Here is a 12,166-nt window from a genome sequence, read left to right on the forward strand (position 1 = left end):
AAACAACAAACTGTTTCATTTTAACAATCTTTTTGTGTTTTCAAGCCAAATTTTCCATTTCTGGATTTATTATTTTTCAGCTTGCTATTGGGGTCCAGGTGCTCAGAAATTTGGGGCATCTTGTGGTGTATTTCACCTTTTATTACGATAAATATTTCTGATGCTCCTTATTCTTAGCCATGCTGTTGTAATAGATGCAGATCATGTTTCTGCAAGTTATTTATGAAGAAAAAAGAAAGACCTTTTGTGACAAAACATCAACTGTAAGGTAACATAGGTTGATACACACCTACTACACTATCTGATGTCAAAGTGGTTGTTTAAAAGTGCAAAATAACAAATATGTAATAACAGCAGGTCCAGGTGTCCATGTTCTTAGGTTCTGGAGGTTCTGTATTAAATAGTTTATCAACAAATTGTGTTCTCTCCTTGTAGCTTTCCAAAGTTTTTCAAATATTTCAGTGTCCAAAACATGCATTTTAACATCAGAATGTTGTTTGCTTTTTGATGCATTGCTGTATAATGACTTGAAAGTCATAGCCACTCAGTTCTGGGTTTTGCCTGTTATTTCTTGAAGATAGAAGCTTTATAGATTCTCTGAATGTTTTGAATGATTTAAAAATAATGATAAATTAATTGTTGCTTTGAGAACTGTTGGTTAAGATTACTGTTTTGTCATCATCTTACTGACCTCCTATTAGTTAACATTTGTCCACAAGTCCTTTTCCGGTCCTCACTTATGTCAAACTACCATTTCATTTTAAACCAGCCTGTAAAAAACTGTAAAAATAAAATTTTTGTACAGTAAGATATATATTTTTTTCAATTTACAATAAAGATATGTTTTCATGTGGTTTTCAAATCAACAGTGTTTCACATATAGTATAGCACAAAATGTAATTATGAGATGCAACTAATTGTAGCTGTGTTCTGCTGATAAAAAAAAAAAAATACAAATAAAAAAAGACATCAGCATCATTAAATTAGACCAACAAAATAACAAAGGGCCAACAATTTGAAGTAATTTTTGCTTTTTTATAATCACCTACAATTTTTATTTATTTACGTTTGCTTGCCCAAATTAAATACACCTAAATCTCGCGTAGTTTTAGTTTGCTAGCGGAACTGTCTGTGTTCCGCCTTCATATCTGGTCGGGAAACTTTGTGGGAGCACAGGGTTCGCGCTCTCAACAACGTAGCTTGCTGAGAACATGCCGAAGTAAGTTCAGTAATATGTTCTTTACTATTTGCAAATAATTTCTCCTATTTTAGTCGTGATAATAATTATGTCTACTTTTACGTCACGAGCTATGGAAGATTAATCTTTGAAATGTTTCAGTTCACGTTGATGTTGGTTTTGTCTGGGATGTGGCTATTTACTGGAACTGCTCTCAACTGAAACGTTTACCTTCATTCGCAGATTCAGAAACATAATCAAACAAATAGATTGAATAGTTCTGGTCGTTAAAAAAGTCTCAGTTTGTGGTACTTTAATAGCAGTTACGTATTTGTTCACACAACTTGATCTCGATATATTTTTTTTCAGTCGCAGCTCACGTCATTACAACCACTGTTTGTTTTATAGGTTACATTTTTTTTAAACCGTTTAAGTTTCTGGTCCAGTTCGTGTTTTAATATATATTAGTCATTAATGTTAATGACTTTTTCCTCCATGAGCAATTTACTGAGGAAGTAAACATTCAAATGCTGTCGCCCGAAACTTGACGAACATGTTTGTTTCTAGCGATTGCTGAATTAAATAAACGAGATAAAAAGTTATGAGTACATGAGTACTGCCAAATTTGATTAAGGTTGTTTTGAGTCCAAACGAAAACCAAGAATATCAAGTATTATCCCAAGTTATACATCAAAGTATTTGTCCTTAAATGTCTCAGAAATGTAATAAATCATTTTAAAAAATCCATCTATGAACCTGCTGTTGGATGAGGCATTTGTAGACCAAAAATAGTGGGAATTCTTAGTGTTCGATGGGATTAATGAATAAGAAAAAAAACAGCCTTTTTTTGGGGTTTGGTAGCCAATCACCTACCAAAGCTGCCCATTTCTGTTCTCTGGTCAGTCTGTGCATCTGTAATCTTATATAACTGAATCACAGCTGAAATGTTATTGTGGCAAATATTTTGTCACTTTTACTAAATGCATTTGCTAATTATGTCCCCTCTCTCTGTCAGAGTTGGGTTCAAGAGGAACCCATGATGCACAGTTACAGATGCACAAATTGACCAGAGAACAGAAATAGGAAAGTGTTGTGTAATTTTGATTTACTCATTCAAGTATAAAATAACAATAATGTTACAATGTACATGCTGTTTATGTATAGGTTATTTAGACATCAGAGCATTCATCTCTATTGACACATAGATTTCTTTTTTTAATCCCGCAGGTTTTATTGTGACTACTGTGATACATACCTTACACACGATTCGGTAAGTGACAGTTTCCTTCTACCAGAATTGTTGACAAGATCTCGGAACCAGTTAATCACTCTTTAAAAAGTCATTTTCAGTTATTAATTGATAGATAAATTATTCACCCTGTCCTTCTATTTGGGATCCTCCTCTTATCAATTGAGTTAGATCATGTGAAGAATTTAAGTTGTTTGAATACAAAGAGGTTTGACACAAAAAAATAAGTAAAACTGCTCAGAAAGTGACAACCATATCGTTTTTTTTTTTTCCTTTTCACATCTGAATTAGTTATACATTTATTAAGTAGAAATTTCAGTTAATGCTGCAAAACAATCCACCAAAATGACTTCGCCGGCTGTGGACGGAATATTGTGTAGTCTGACTCTTTACCACATCTTGCTCAAACTAAACCAGTTTCTCTTTTTGTTATAATCTTAGCCTTCAGTGAGGAAGACTCACTGCAGCGGCCGAAAACACAAAGAAAATGTGAAAGATTACTACCAGAAATGGATGGAAGAGCAGGCCCAGAGCTTGATCGATAAAACAAGTAAGTAAATGCCTGTCCACAGATTTGTTCAGGTTATCAGCTCATGTTTTGGTGGGTTAAATAATTGTTGTTTGGTGGCATGGATTCTAGGGTTTTAAAGTGCCTGGACAGAGCTAAACAGGGGTGTGAAGACTCAGGTGCATCTCAAATAATCTCTAATTCTAGTGAAGTCAAACCATCGCTTTGTATATACCTCACTGTCTAAGTGAGGTATATCCTGCACCGTATCAGCTCACTTGTTCAAGATGAATGCTGCCTTCCATTCACCTCGGTAATCGGAACTGGGAAGTCGGAGTTTCATCACAGAGTTAAAGCATTCCAGTTTTCTGCTTGCTTTTGTTCGTATTGCTAGCAACTGTAACAGCAGTCTTACAGTAATAACAATGACGATAAACACTGTTCTATGCAGTATTCCGTGCATTTAAACAGGGTTGAAACATCTTTTATAAAGACTGAAATGTATAGGGGTTGGACAATGAAACTGAAACTCCTGTCATTTTAGTGTGGGAGGTTTCATGGCTAAATTGGACCAGCCTGGTAGCCAGTCTTCATTGATTTCACATTGCACCAGTAAGAGCAGATTGTGAAGGTTCAATTAGCAGGGTAAGAGCACAGTTTTGTTCAAAATATTGAAATGCATGCAACATTATGGGTGACATACCAGAATTCAAAAGAGGACAAATTGTTGGTGCACGTCTTGCTGGCGCATCTGTGACCGAGACAGCAAGTCTTTGTAATGTATCAAGAGCCACGGTATCCAGGGTAATGTCAGCATACCACCAAGAAGGACGAACCACATTTAACAGGATTAACTGTGGACGCAAGAGGAAGCTGTCTGAAAGGGATGTTCGGGTGCTAACCCGAATTGTATCCAAAAAGCATAAAACCACGGCTGCCTGAATCACGGCAGAATTAAATGTGCACCTCAACTCTCCTGTTTCCGCCAGAACTGTCCGTCGGGAGCTCCACAGGGTCAATATACACGGCCGGGCTGCTATAGCCAAACCTTTGGTCACTCATGCCAATGCCAAATGACGGTTTCAATGGTGCAAGGAGCGCAAATCTTGGGCTGTGGACAATTTGAAACATGTATTGTTCCCCCACTCCATCAACGACCGACGCCTCATCAATGACCTGAACGAGTTCTACTGCTGCTTTGAAAGACAAAGGGACAGTCCTGCAACCATCCCTCACGACACACCCCAACACCTGCAGCCACAATCCACCTCCCCAACCTCAAGAGGGGCCTTGGCCCCTCCAACCCCCACCCTGAAGTTCCCCCCCACCAGCCCCCTACCCACGCCGGGGACGGCTCTTTCCATCCAGGAGAGGGACGTCAACAAACTCTTCAGGAGACAGAATCCCGGAAAGCTGCTGGACCGGATTCTGTCTCACCAGCCAGCCTGAAGCACTGCGCTGATCAGCTGTCTCCAGTCTTCACAGACATTTTTAACACCTCACTGGAGACATGTCATGTGCCAGCCTGCTTCAAGTCCTCCACCATCGTCCCTGTCCCCAAGAAGCCAAGGACCACAGGGCTTAATGACTTCAGACCCGTCGCCCTGACCTCTGTGATGATGAAGTCCTTTGAGCGCTTTGTGCTCTCACACCTAAAAGACATCACCGACCCCCTCCTGGACCCCCTGCAGTTTGCCTACAGAGCCAACAGGTCTGTAGATGATACAGTCAACCTAGCCCTTCACTTCATCCTCCGGCACCTGGACTCCACAGGAACCTACGCCAGGATCCTGTTTGTGGATTTCAGCTCTGCCTTCAACACCATCGTCCCAGCTCTGCTCCAGGAGAAACTCTCCCAGCTGAGTGTGCCCGACTCCACCTGCAGGTGGATCACTGACTTCCTGTCTGACAGGAAGCACCGCGTGAGGCTGGGGAAGCACGTCTCTGACTCCCTGACCATCAGCACCGGTTCCCCCCAAGGCTGTGTTCTCTCTCCTCTGCTCTTCTCCCTGTACACCAACAGCTGCACCTCCAGTCACCAGTCTGTCAAGCTTCTGAAGTTTGCGGACGACACCACCCTGATCGGACTCATCTCTGATGGTGACGAGTCCGCGTACAGATGGGAGGTGGACCATCTGTTGGACTGGTGCAGCCAGAACAACCTTGAGCTCAACGCTCTAAAGACAGTGGAGATGGTTGTGAACTTCAGGCAGAACCCAGCCCCACCTGCCCCCATCACCCTCTGTGACTCCACAATTGACACTGTGGAATCTTTCCGCTTCCTGGGAACCATCATCTCCCAGGATCTCAAGTGGGAGCCAAACATCAGCTCCCTCATCAAGAAAGCCCAGCAGAGGATGTTCTTCCTGCGGCAGCTGAAGAAATTCAACCTGCCAAAGACTATGATGGTGCACTTCTACACAGCCATCATTGAGTCCATCCTCACCTCCTCCATCACCATCTGGTACGCCGCTGCTACAGCCAAGGATAAGGGCAGGCTGCAGCGTGTCATTCGGTCTGCTGAGAAGGTGATTGGCTGCAGTCTACTGTCGCTCCAGGAACTGTACACCTCCAGGACCCTGAAGCGGGCAGGGAAGATTCTGGCTGATCCCTCCCACCCCGGTCACAGACTCTTTGAAACTCTCCCCTCTGGCAGGAGGCTGCGGTCCATCCGGACCAAAACCTCACGCCACAAGAACAGTTTTTTCCCATCTGCCACCAGCCTTGTTAACAAAGCCCGGAAACCACCCTGACACTGTCCCTTTCCCCCACACCCTCCTTTTTTGCTGACAGGACACCTGTAACCTGTAACTATGCGTTACATGAACGCTCAGCTTGGACTCCTGCTTTACTTGCACAATGATCACCTGCACTGTTGTACCGCTCTGGCATCCTATACTGCTCTACATTTACTCTCACTCACTTAAAACTGTGCACATATATTTATATTATATTGTAGATATGTTTATACTGTTTAATTTGTATTGTATTGCACTGACTATGCCAAAACAAATTCCTTGTATGTCCAAAAATGTACTTGGCAATAAAGCTTTCTGATTCTGATGAGTCCACCTTTAATGTTTTCCCCACATCTGGGAGAGTTACGGTGTGGAGACGCCCCAAAGAAGCGTACCACCCAGACTGTTGCATGCCCAGAGTGAAGCATGGGAGTGGATCAGTGATGGTTTGGGCTGCCATATCATGGCATTCTCTTGGCCCAATACTTGTGCTAGATGGGCACGTCACTGCCAAGGACTACTGAACCATTCTTGAGGACCATGTGCATCCAATGGTTCAAACATTGTATCCTGAAGGCGGTGCCGTGTATCAGGATGACAATGCACCAATACACACAGTAAGACTGGTGAAAGATTAGTTTGATGAACATGAAAGTGAAGTTGAACATCTCCCATGGCCTGCACAGTCACCAGATCTAAATATTATTGAGCCACTTTGGGGTGTTTTGGAGGAGCGAGTCAGGAAACGTTTTCCTCCACCAGTATCATGTAGTGACCTGGCCACTATCCTGCAAGAAGAATGGCTTAAAATCCCTCTGACCACTGTGCAGGACTTGTATATGTCATTCCCAAGACGAATTGACGCTGTATTGGCCGCAAAAGGAGGCCCTACACCATACTAATAAATTATTGTGCTCTAAAATCAGGTGTTTCAGTTTCATTGTCCAACCCTTGTATGTGTACAATTAACTAAATGTTACATAAATAATAAAGAACTGCTAGAAACTGTCAAAGTAAGAACGTTTTACTACTACTGAGGTGGGTAGCAACCATCTTGAATTCCGAAGTCGGCTATAGAGTTGTTCCCCCGACTTTCCGACTCGTAATTCCCAGTTTCCTGCGCGTTCCGGTTAAAATTTCCTACACGAAGTTTGGAAATTTCGACTTCCGAGTACAAATGGAATGCACCGTAAACCAGGGTTCTTGCTTGATTGTGTGACGTAGCAACAACAGATGGTCTGAACTGGTCTGCTGGCTGTGGTTTTAAAGTAAATAACCCACAGAGACCCCCGTGGCTTTTTGATATAATTTCTTGGCATTAACACACTTCGTACCAGAACAGATCTCTGCACTTTAGCTAAGGTTAGTTTCTCCAGTAGCCAAAAATAGTTTGACGTTTGAGGCGATTTTTGTTTTGATTGTTCTTAATGTTCGTGATGTTTGTATTTTTTGGGGTCACTCTGTCCTGAAATGCTTTGCATAAATCTGGAAAATCTAAATTTTCTAATATGTTCCACATGTCCTCTCTTGTACATCACTTGTACAGAACCAGTTTTCTAACAAACATACTGCTCTTTATTTAGTACACAATCTTGAGTGGCTTGCCAAGAGCTGCGGTGTGTCTTTGTCTGAAGATTTTTTTGCTGACACAACTTCAATTAGATCGCAATTCATTTCTTCTTGCGTCGCATCAAACACAAGTATGTTGTAAATGTTTGGTGTTTGTTAACTGAAGTGAAAAGTCAGTTATATGCGAGCCTGTCTTGTATCGGTGTCTGACTCCGGACAGGATTAGTAGTTCTCTCACTAAGTGAATCAGTTTTTTCTGATCTGTCATTTAATTTTGAACAGAAACTAGCGTTCTTATCCTTCTATCAGCCTACAGTCACAACATCTTTGATGAAGAATACTTTTCAAACGCACATTATGTAAAGAACACATCAGCACATTGAAAACATCATACTCAGGCAAACTCAGATAAAAACATGCACTTCAGATGTAACTGGGTAATTTAGAAAACCATCAGCAGGTTTTATTTAAGTGATTCAGTTTAAAAAGTGAAACTTGTATATTATACAAATGCGTTGCTTACAGTGGTACAGTTCATGCGCTTATTTCTGCTTATTTCATAAAGCTAAATTCAATTTACCAGAAAACTAGACTATGTGACATAGACCAATGAGATCACTGGCAAATAAATTTTGAGTTTTATAGCTTAAACGATTACGGGTAAGATGTCTGACTTTATCGGCCCAGCAGACAGCTACTGACACCTTCCACAATGAGGATAATCCCCAAAAGAGCTGTTCAGTGTTGTATCTGAGCATGGTATTTAGAAAGTTGAGTGAAAGGAAAAAGTGTTCTAGGTAAAGCTGCATGAGCATTAAAGGATAACACAACAGCATGAGAGGAGTGTGAAGTACCCATCTAAAAGTACCAATATCTGGTTTAACTGTGCTTGATTGGCCAGGACCTAAATCCCATCGAGAATCTATTTGGTGGTGGTTAAGAGGAAGGTGAGACCACAGATTCAAGAATGCAGTTGATTGAAAATAATTTAGTCATGGAATAATAATTGGAGTAAACAGACTCTAAAAAATGCTCTTTGCTGAATGACCAACCTATTCAGCAGTAGTCGGGCCAAAATTGTACAAAAAATATATACATTTTGCAAATGGGGTGAAAAATCTTCTTTGTCTATAAATATGGTTTATCAAGAACTCTTCAAGTGGCATAGCTGTAGCTTCACCTGGTTTAAAATCTCCTATTAAGCACCTTTTGCTCTCCGATTATTAATCAATTAATTGGAAGAAATGGCGACAGATTAATCGATTAGCAAAATTATCGTTAGTTGCAGCCCCACAAACACTACACCAAGGTAAAAGACCAGACCCAAGTTTTGAATTACATTATGATAATTTAAGTGGACATAATTTTCAGTGGGCTGACAGTTATGCATTAAAAAATGTTTATATATAATTTTTGGTCTTATGTAATAAGGATGTTTTATGTACAAACTGAATTTTGGGTTTCATTAGTTGTCAGACAAAATCGCAATTTACTGGAATAAAGACTGGATATATATATCTTTGTGTGTAATCAGTCTATACAACGTGAATTCATGTATTTTCTTAACTGAATTTGAGAAATAAATAACCTTTTCAGTGATATTATAGTTAAATAAACTTTAAATGATGGAACAGCATAACATTTACCAGAGCATTCAAAGGACTGGAATAAATAATTAGTTTCCAATGAGATTTAAATTAAGTGCACCTAACATCACTACATTTTGCCTTCACTTTGTTTGTTGGGTGCATTGAATCATTTAAAGAACTGCTTCAAATAATCTGATTTGAACTGGCCAAAAATGACTCTGTTAGCTCTTCAGGCATACATAAAACTCAACATATTTATTCCATCTCAGCGGCATCGTTAACAAATGTTTAACGTAGAGTAATAATTTTCCCTGCAGAAACATCCATCTGTGGTGTAACTTTGAAGGATTAATTCTAATGTTTTAAATGGCTTCTGTATTAGCAAAATGTGCATTTAAAACCCTATTTTATTTAGCTGTATTGATCCTTTAAGAAATAAGTTCATAGCATATAAATTGCATTGGTTTTCCACTTTATCAGTAATGCAGTAGAGACTGAAAACGCATCATTTTGAGCTGGCATTTTTCCTACGTTTTGTTTAAGAAATAAAAAAGGTTTTACTGTATGATGATGAAAATGCTTTTCTTGGTATTCTTAACTATAGAAGATTCAGAAAGGTAAAAAAAAAAAAAAATCAAATGTAAATCCATGTGTAGGAAGCTTAATATGACCTGTAATATGATGAACTGTTCACTCACTGATGTAAGCACTGCATGCTTTTTCTTCTGTATATGAAGTCGTGTGGTCAGATGTGGACGTGAAAAGGGCGTTGCATATTCCACACAGGCTTTCTGGAGCACACGTGGGATTTTAAAGCTCTCTTCTCAAACACTGACCTTTTTATAACGGCTTATTTTTCGCCCACTCAGAGATTACACACGTCTAATCCACATGTACATGTAAAGCAAAACCAATGTTCAGTTTGGCCCACAGTTGAGGCATGGGACATTTGGCAGATGAAATGCTTCTTTGCAACACTAAGATCATTCTTTGCTCACTAATGTTTTGGTTTATTGGTAATGCCAGTCATTCTGCACCCACACCTAAAGCGGCTGCAGATAATAGCATTAAATGACGAATTTGCTATGCTGAAATGTTAAAGGCCCCATGCATTAGACTCTATTGTTGTTTGCATTTTGTATGTAGTATATGGATTCCATTAAATCATGACACAAAAAGCCAATGCTAGTCTGTGTGATTTATACACTTTATGCTTTTGTCTGGTGCTTCATATTTTTGCTTTTGTTTCTCAACAGCGGCTGCGTTTCAGCAGGGAAAGATTCCTCCCACACCCTTCCCTGGTGGTCCTCCCCCAGGTGAGTCAATCTTCTCTGTCACAGGGAGATCTATCATAACAGGCTTTGTAGATCTTTGGTGTTAATTGTGTTTTTATTTGGTAAATGTGGACAGGTTTGTTTAAGGTCTGATCTTTAGAATTCTTTTACATTTTTTGAGTATTACAGGTTCGTGTCATCTTTAAGTTTAAGCCAGTACAAATTCAAGTTTCACTTTGCAATGTATAATTCACTGTAAGGCATGTAATTCACTAACATTTTGTGTTTGTAACATAGCAGGACCTCCACGCCCAGGCATGCTACCAACACCGCCAATGGGAGGCCCTCCTATGATGCCCATGATGGGGCCTCCACCACATGGGATGATGCCCGGTGGGCCTGGTAGGAAACCTCTTCTTTCGAAGCTTATTTGGCCATTCCATGCTTTTTACATCACTCAGAAAAATTACACGTTTTTGCAGTTTTTAGACAATGCACATTTTGCAACCTCCTCATAACAGCCAAGTTAGTCTTCATTCAGTAAGGCACCCGAAAAGGTCACAAGTAGAAAGCTGATTATTCACTTTGAGGTTTAAGAAGTCCAGAATATTGAGACTGTCTCTTTATAGCTTATACCAATACAAATCTTCAGTGTACAACAAGTTCCTATTTATCCATATATTTTTGTGTTTAACAGCTGAAATGATAGATGCTGTCATCCCTTGGTTGTTTGTAAAGTACTAATTTGTTGTGAAACCCACTCTGAGCTCCGTATCCCATCACTGTCACATGTAGGAGGCATGAGGCCACCGATGGGAGGACCCATGCAGATGATGCCAGGACCCCCACACATGATGCGTCATCCTCGTCCCATGATGATGCCCGTCAGGCCGGGCATGGTGCGACCAGACAGATAAGACCAAGCGGACTTTGCGCTCTCGTTGTTGCCATGAACAGATACTGTCCAGGGAAGATTTTTGGTTTTTTTTCAGTGCGAACAAAAACCTTGTCATTGTCATTTTTTTGAATGCTTGTTTTCTGGTATTTATTACTATTCACTGGGTTTGAGTCAATCTGAGAACCTTTTTACAAAGTTTATTTTTTTTAAACAGCATCCTCACTTTTAAAATGGTGATCTCTCCCTCCGCAGGCGTACTGTTCAGCTCACATGCGAGTGTTTGACTTGATGTTAGTCATTTTTTTTCTTTCCCTTCGTTGTACTTTTAAATGATTTTGTATCTCACTTGCATTGTATGGGAAATAAAAACAATGTTTTGAAAATATTTTATTTCTGTATTGCGTTTTAAAAGACCTTTTTTTTTTTCTTTGCCCTCTTTGAATTCAGAAAAGCGGAATGAACTCCTACATATGTTAGAATATCATGAAAGAGTTAATGTATTTCAGGAATTCAGTAAAAAAAATAAAACATACATATTGCATGGATTAATTTCTCTCAGAAATAAACTTAAATTGATAATTGTAGGGTATAGCTAATGAACACCCAACATTGTTACTGATATTGTCTGTTCAACAATACTATTACAACTATGTGTTGTTTTTTTCAGAATATCATGAAGCCCTAAAAATAAAGAACAATTACAGAATTAAGTATTATGGTCAGCTCAAACATAAGAGGCTGCTGACTTATTTATTGACACCCTCAACAGAAGAAACTTTTTTTTTCTCTTATATAATCAAATAGATTTGGAGTTTTGTTTACTTGTAATTAAAATAAATGTCCCCTGGAAATGTATCACTGCATTATATAGAAGCTTCACTTTTTAAATGTAAATTACTCACATGATTTAGCTATTTGATGACATTCTAATTTATTGTGATGGAGATGTGCGGATGTAAAGATGCTTCATGTCAGATAATGGAAGTAAAATTGTTCCTAAATGGGTTTAGTATTCAGTAAACCTTGTCAAGAAATGTTCCCATTTTCCGCCTTGTTTTGAAAGACTACAATTGCTAAATGTAAAAAAGAAAATTGGCCGACTGAGAAGCAGAAAAATATGCTCCTCAGTAAAGATGCTGTTTTTAACTTGGCCATCAGCTGAAA

At 39.4% G+C, this 12,166-nt stretch overlaps 1 protein-coding gene across 2 annotated transcripts; it reads left to right on the forward strand.

Moving 5' to 3' along the window:
• Positions 1-1,105: 1,105 nt before the first annotated feature.
• snrpc (small nuclear ribonucleoprotein polypeptide C) lies at positions 1,106-11,387 on the forward strand. 2 transcript variants are annotated; one of them, XM_047346516.1, is made up of 6 exons: positions 1,106-1,219; positions 2,405-2,447; positions 2,868-2,976; positions 10,087-10,146; positions 10,402-10,506; positions 10,900-11,387. In XM_047346516.1, exons 1-6 carry the CDS (start codon positions 1,212-1,214, stop codon positions 11,019-11,021), a joined length of 447 nt encoding a protein of 148 aa, XP_047202472.1. In that variant the 5' UTR covers positions 1,106-1,211; the 3' UTR covers positions 11,022-11,387. The 2 variants fall into 2 exon arrangements, with proteins under 2 accessions (XP_047202472.1, XP_047202473.1); XM_047346517.1 differs by having other exon boundaries at positions 10,405-10,506.
• Positions 11,388-12,166: the final 779 nt, after the last annotated feature.

The sequence above is a fragment of the Girardinichthys multiradiatus genome, chromosome 20, assembly GCF_021462225.1.
Source record: "Girardinichthys multiradiatus isolate DD_20200921_A chromosome 20, DD_fGirMul_XY1, whole genome shotgun sequence".
Lineage (NCBI taxonomy): Eukaryota > Metazoa > Chordata > Actinopteri > Cyprinodontiformes > Goodeidae > Girardinichthys > Girardinichthys multiradiatus.

Coding starts and splice junctions, on each gene's coding strand:
- snrpc (XM_047346516.1), top strand. Junction 2,448..2,867: donor CATACCTTACACACGATTCG/GTAAGTGACAGT, acceptor TTATAATCTTAG/CCTTCAGTGAGGAAGACTCA. Junction 10,147..10,401: donor CCCTGGTGGTCCTCCCCCAG/GTGAGTCAATCT, acceptor TTTGTAACATAG/CAGGACCTCCACGCCCAGGC.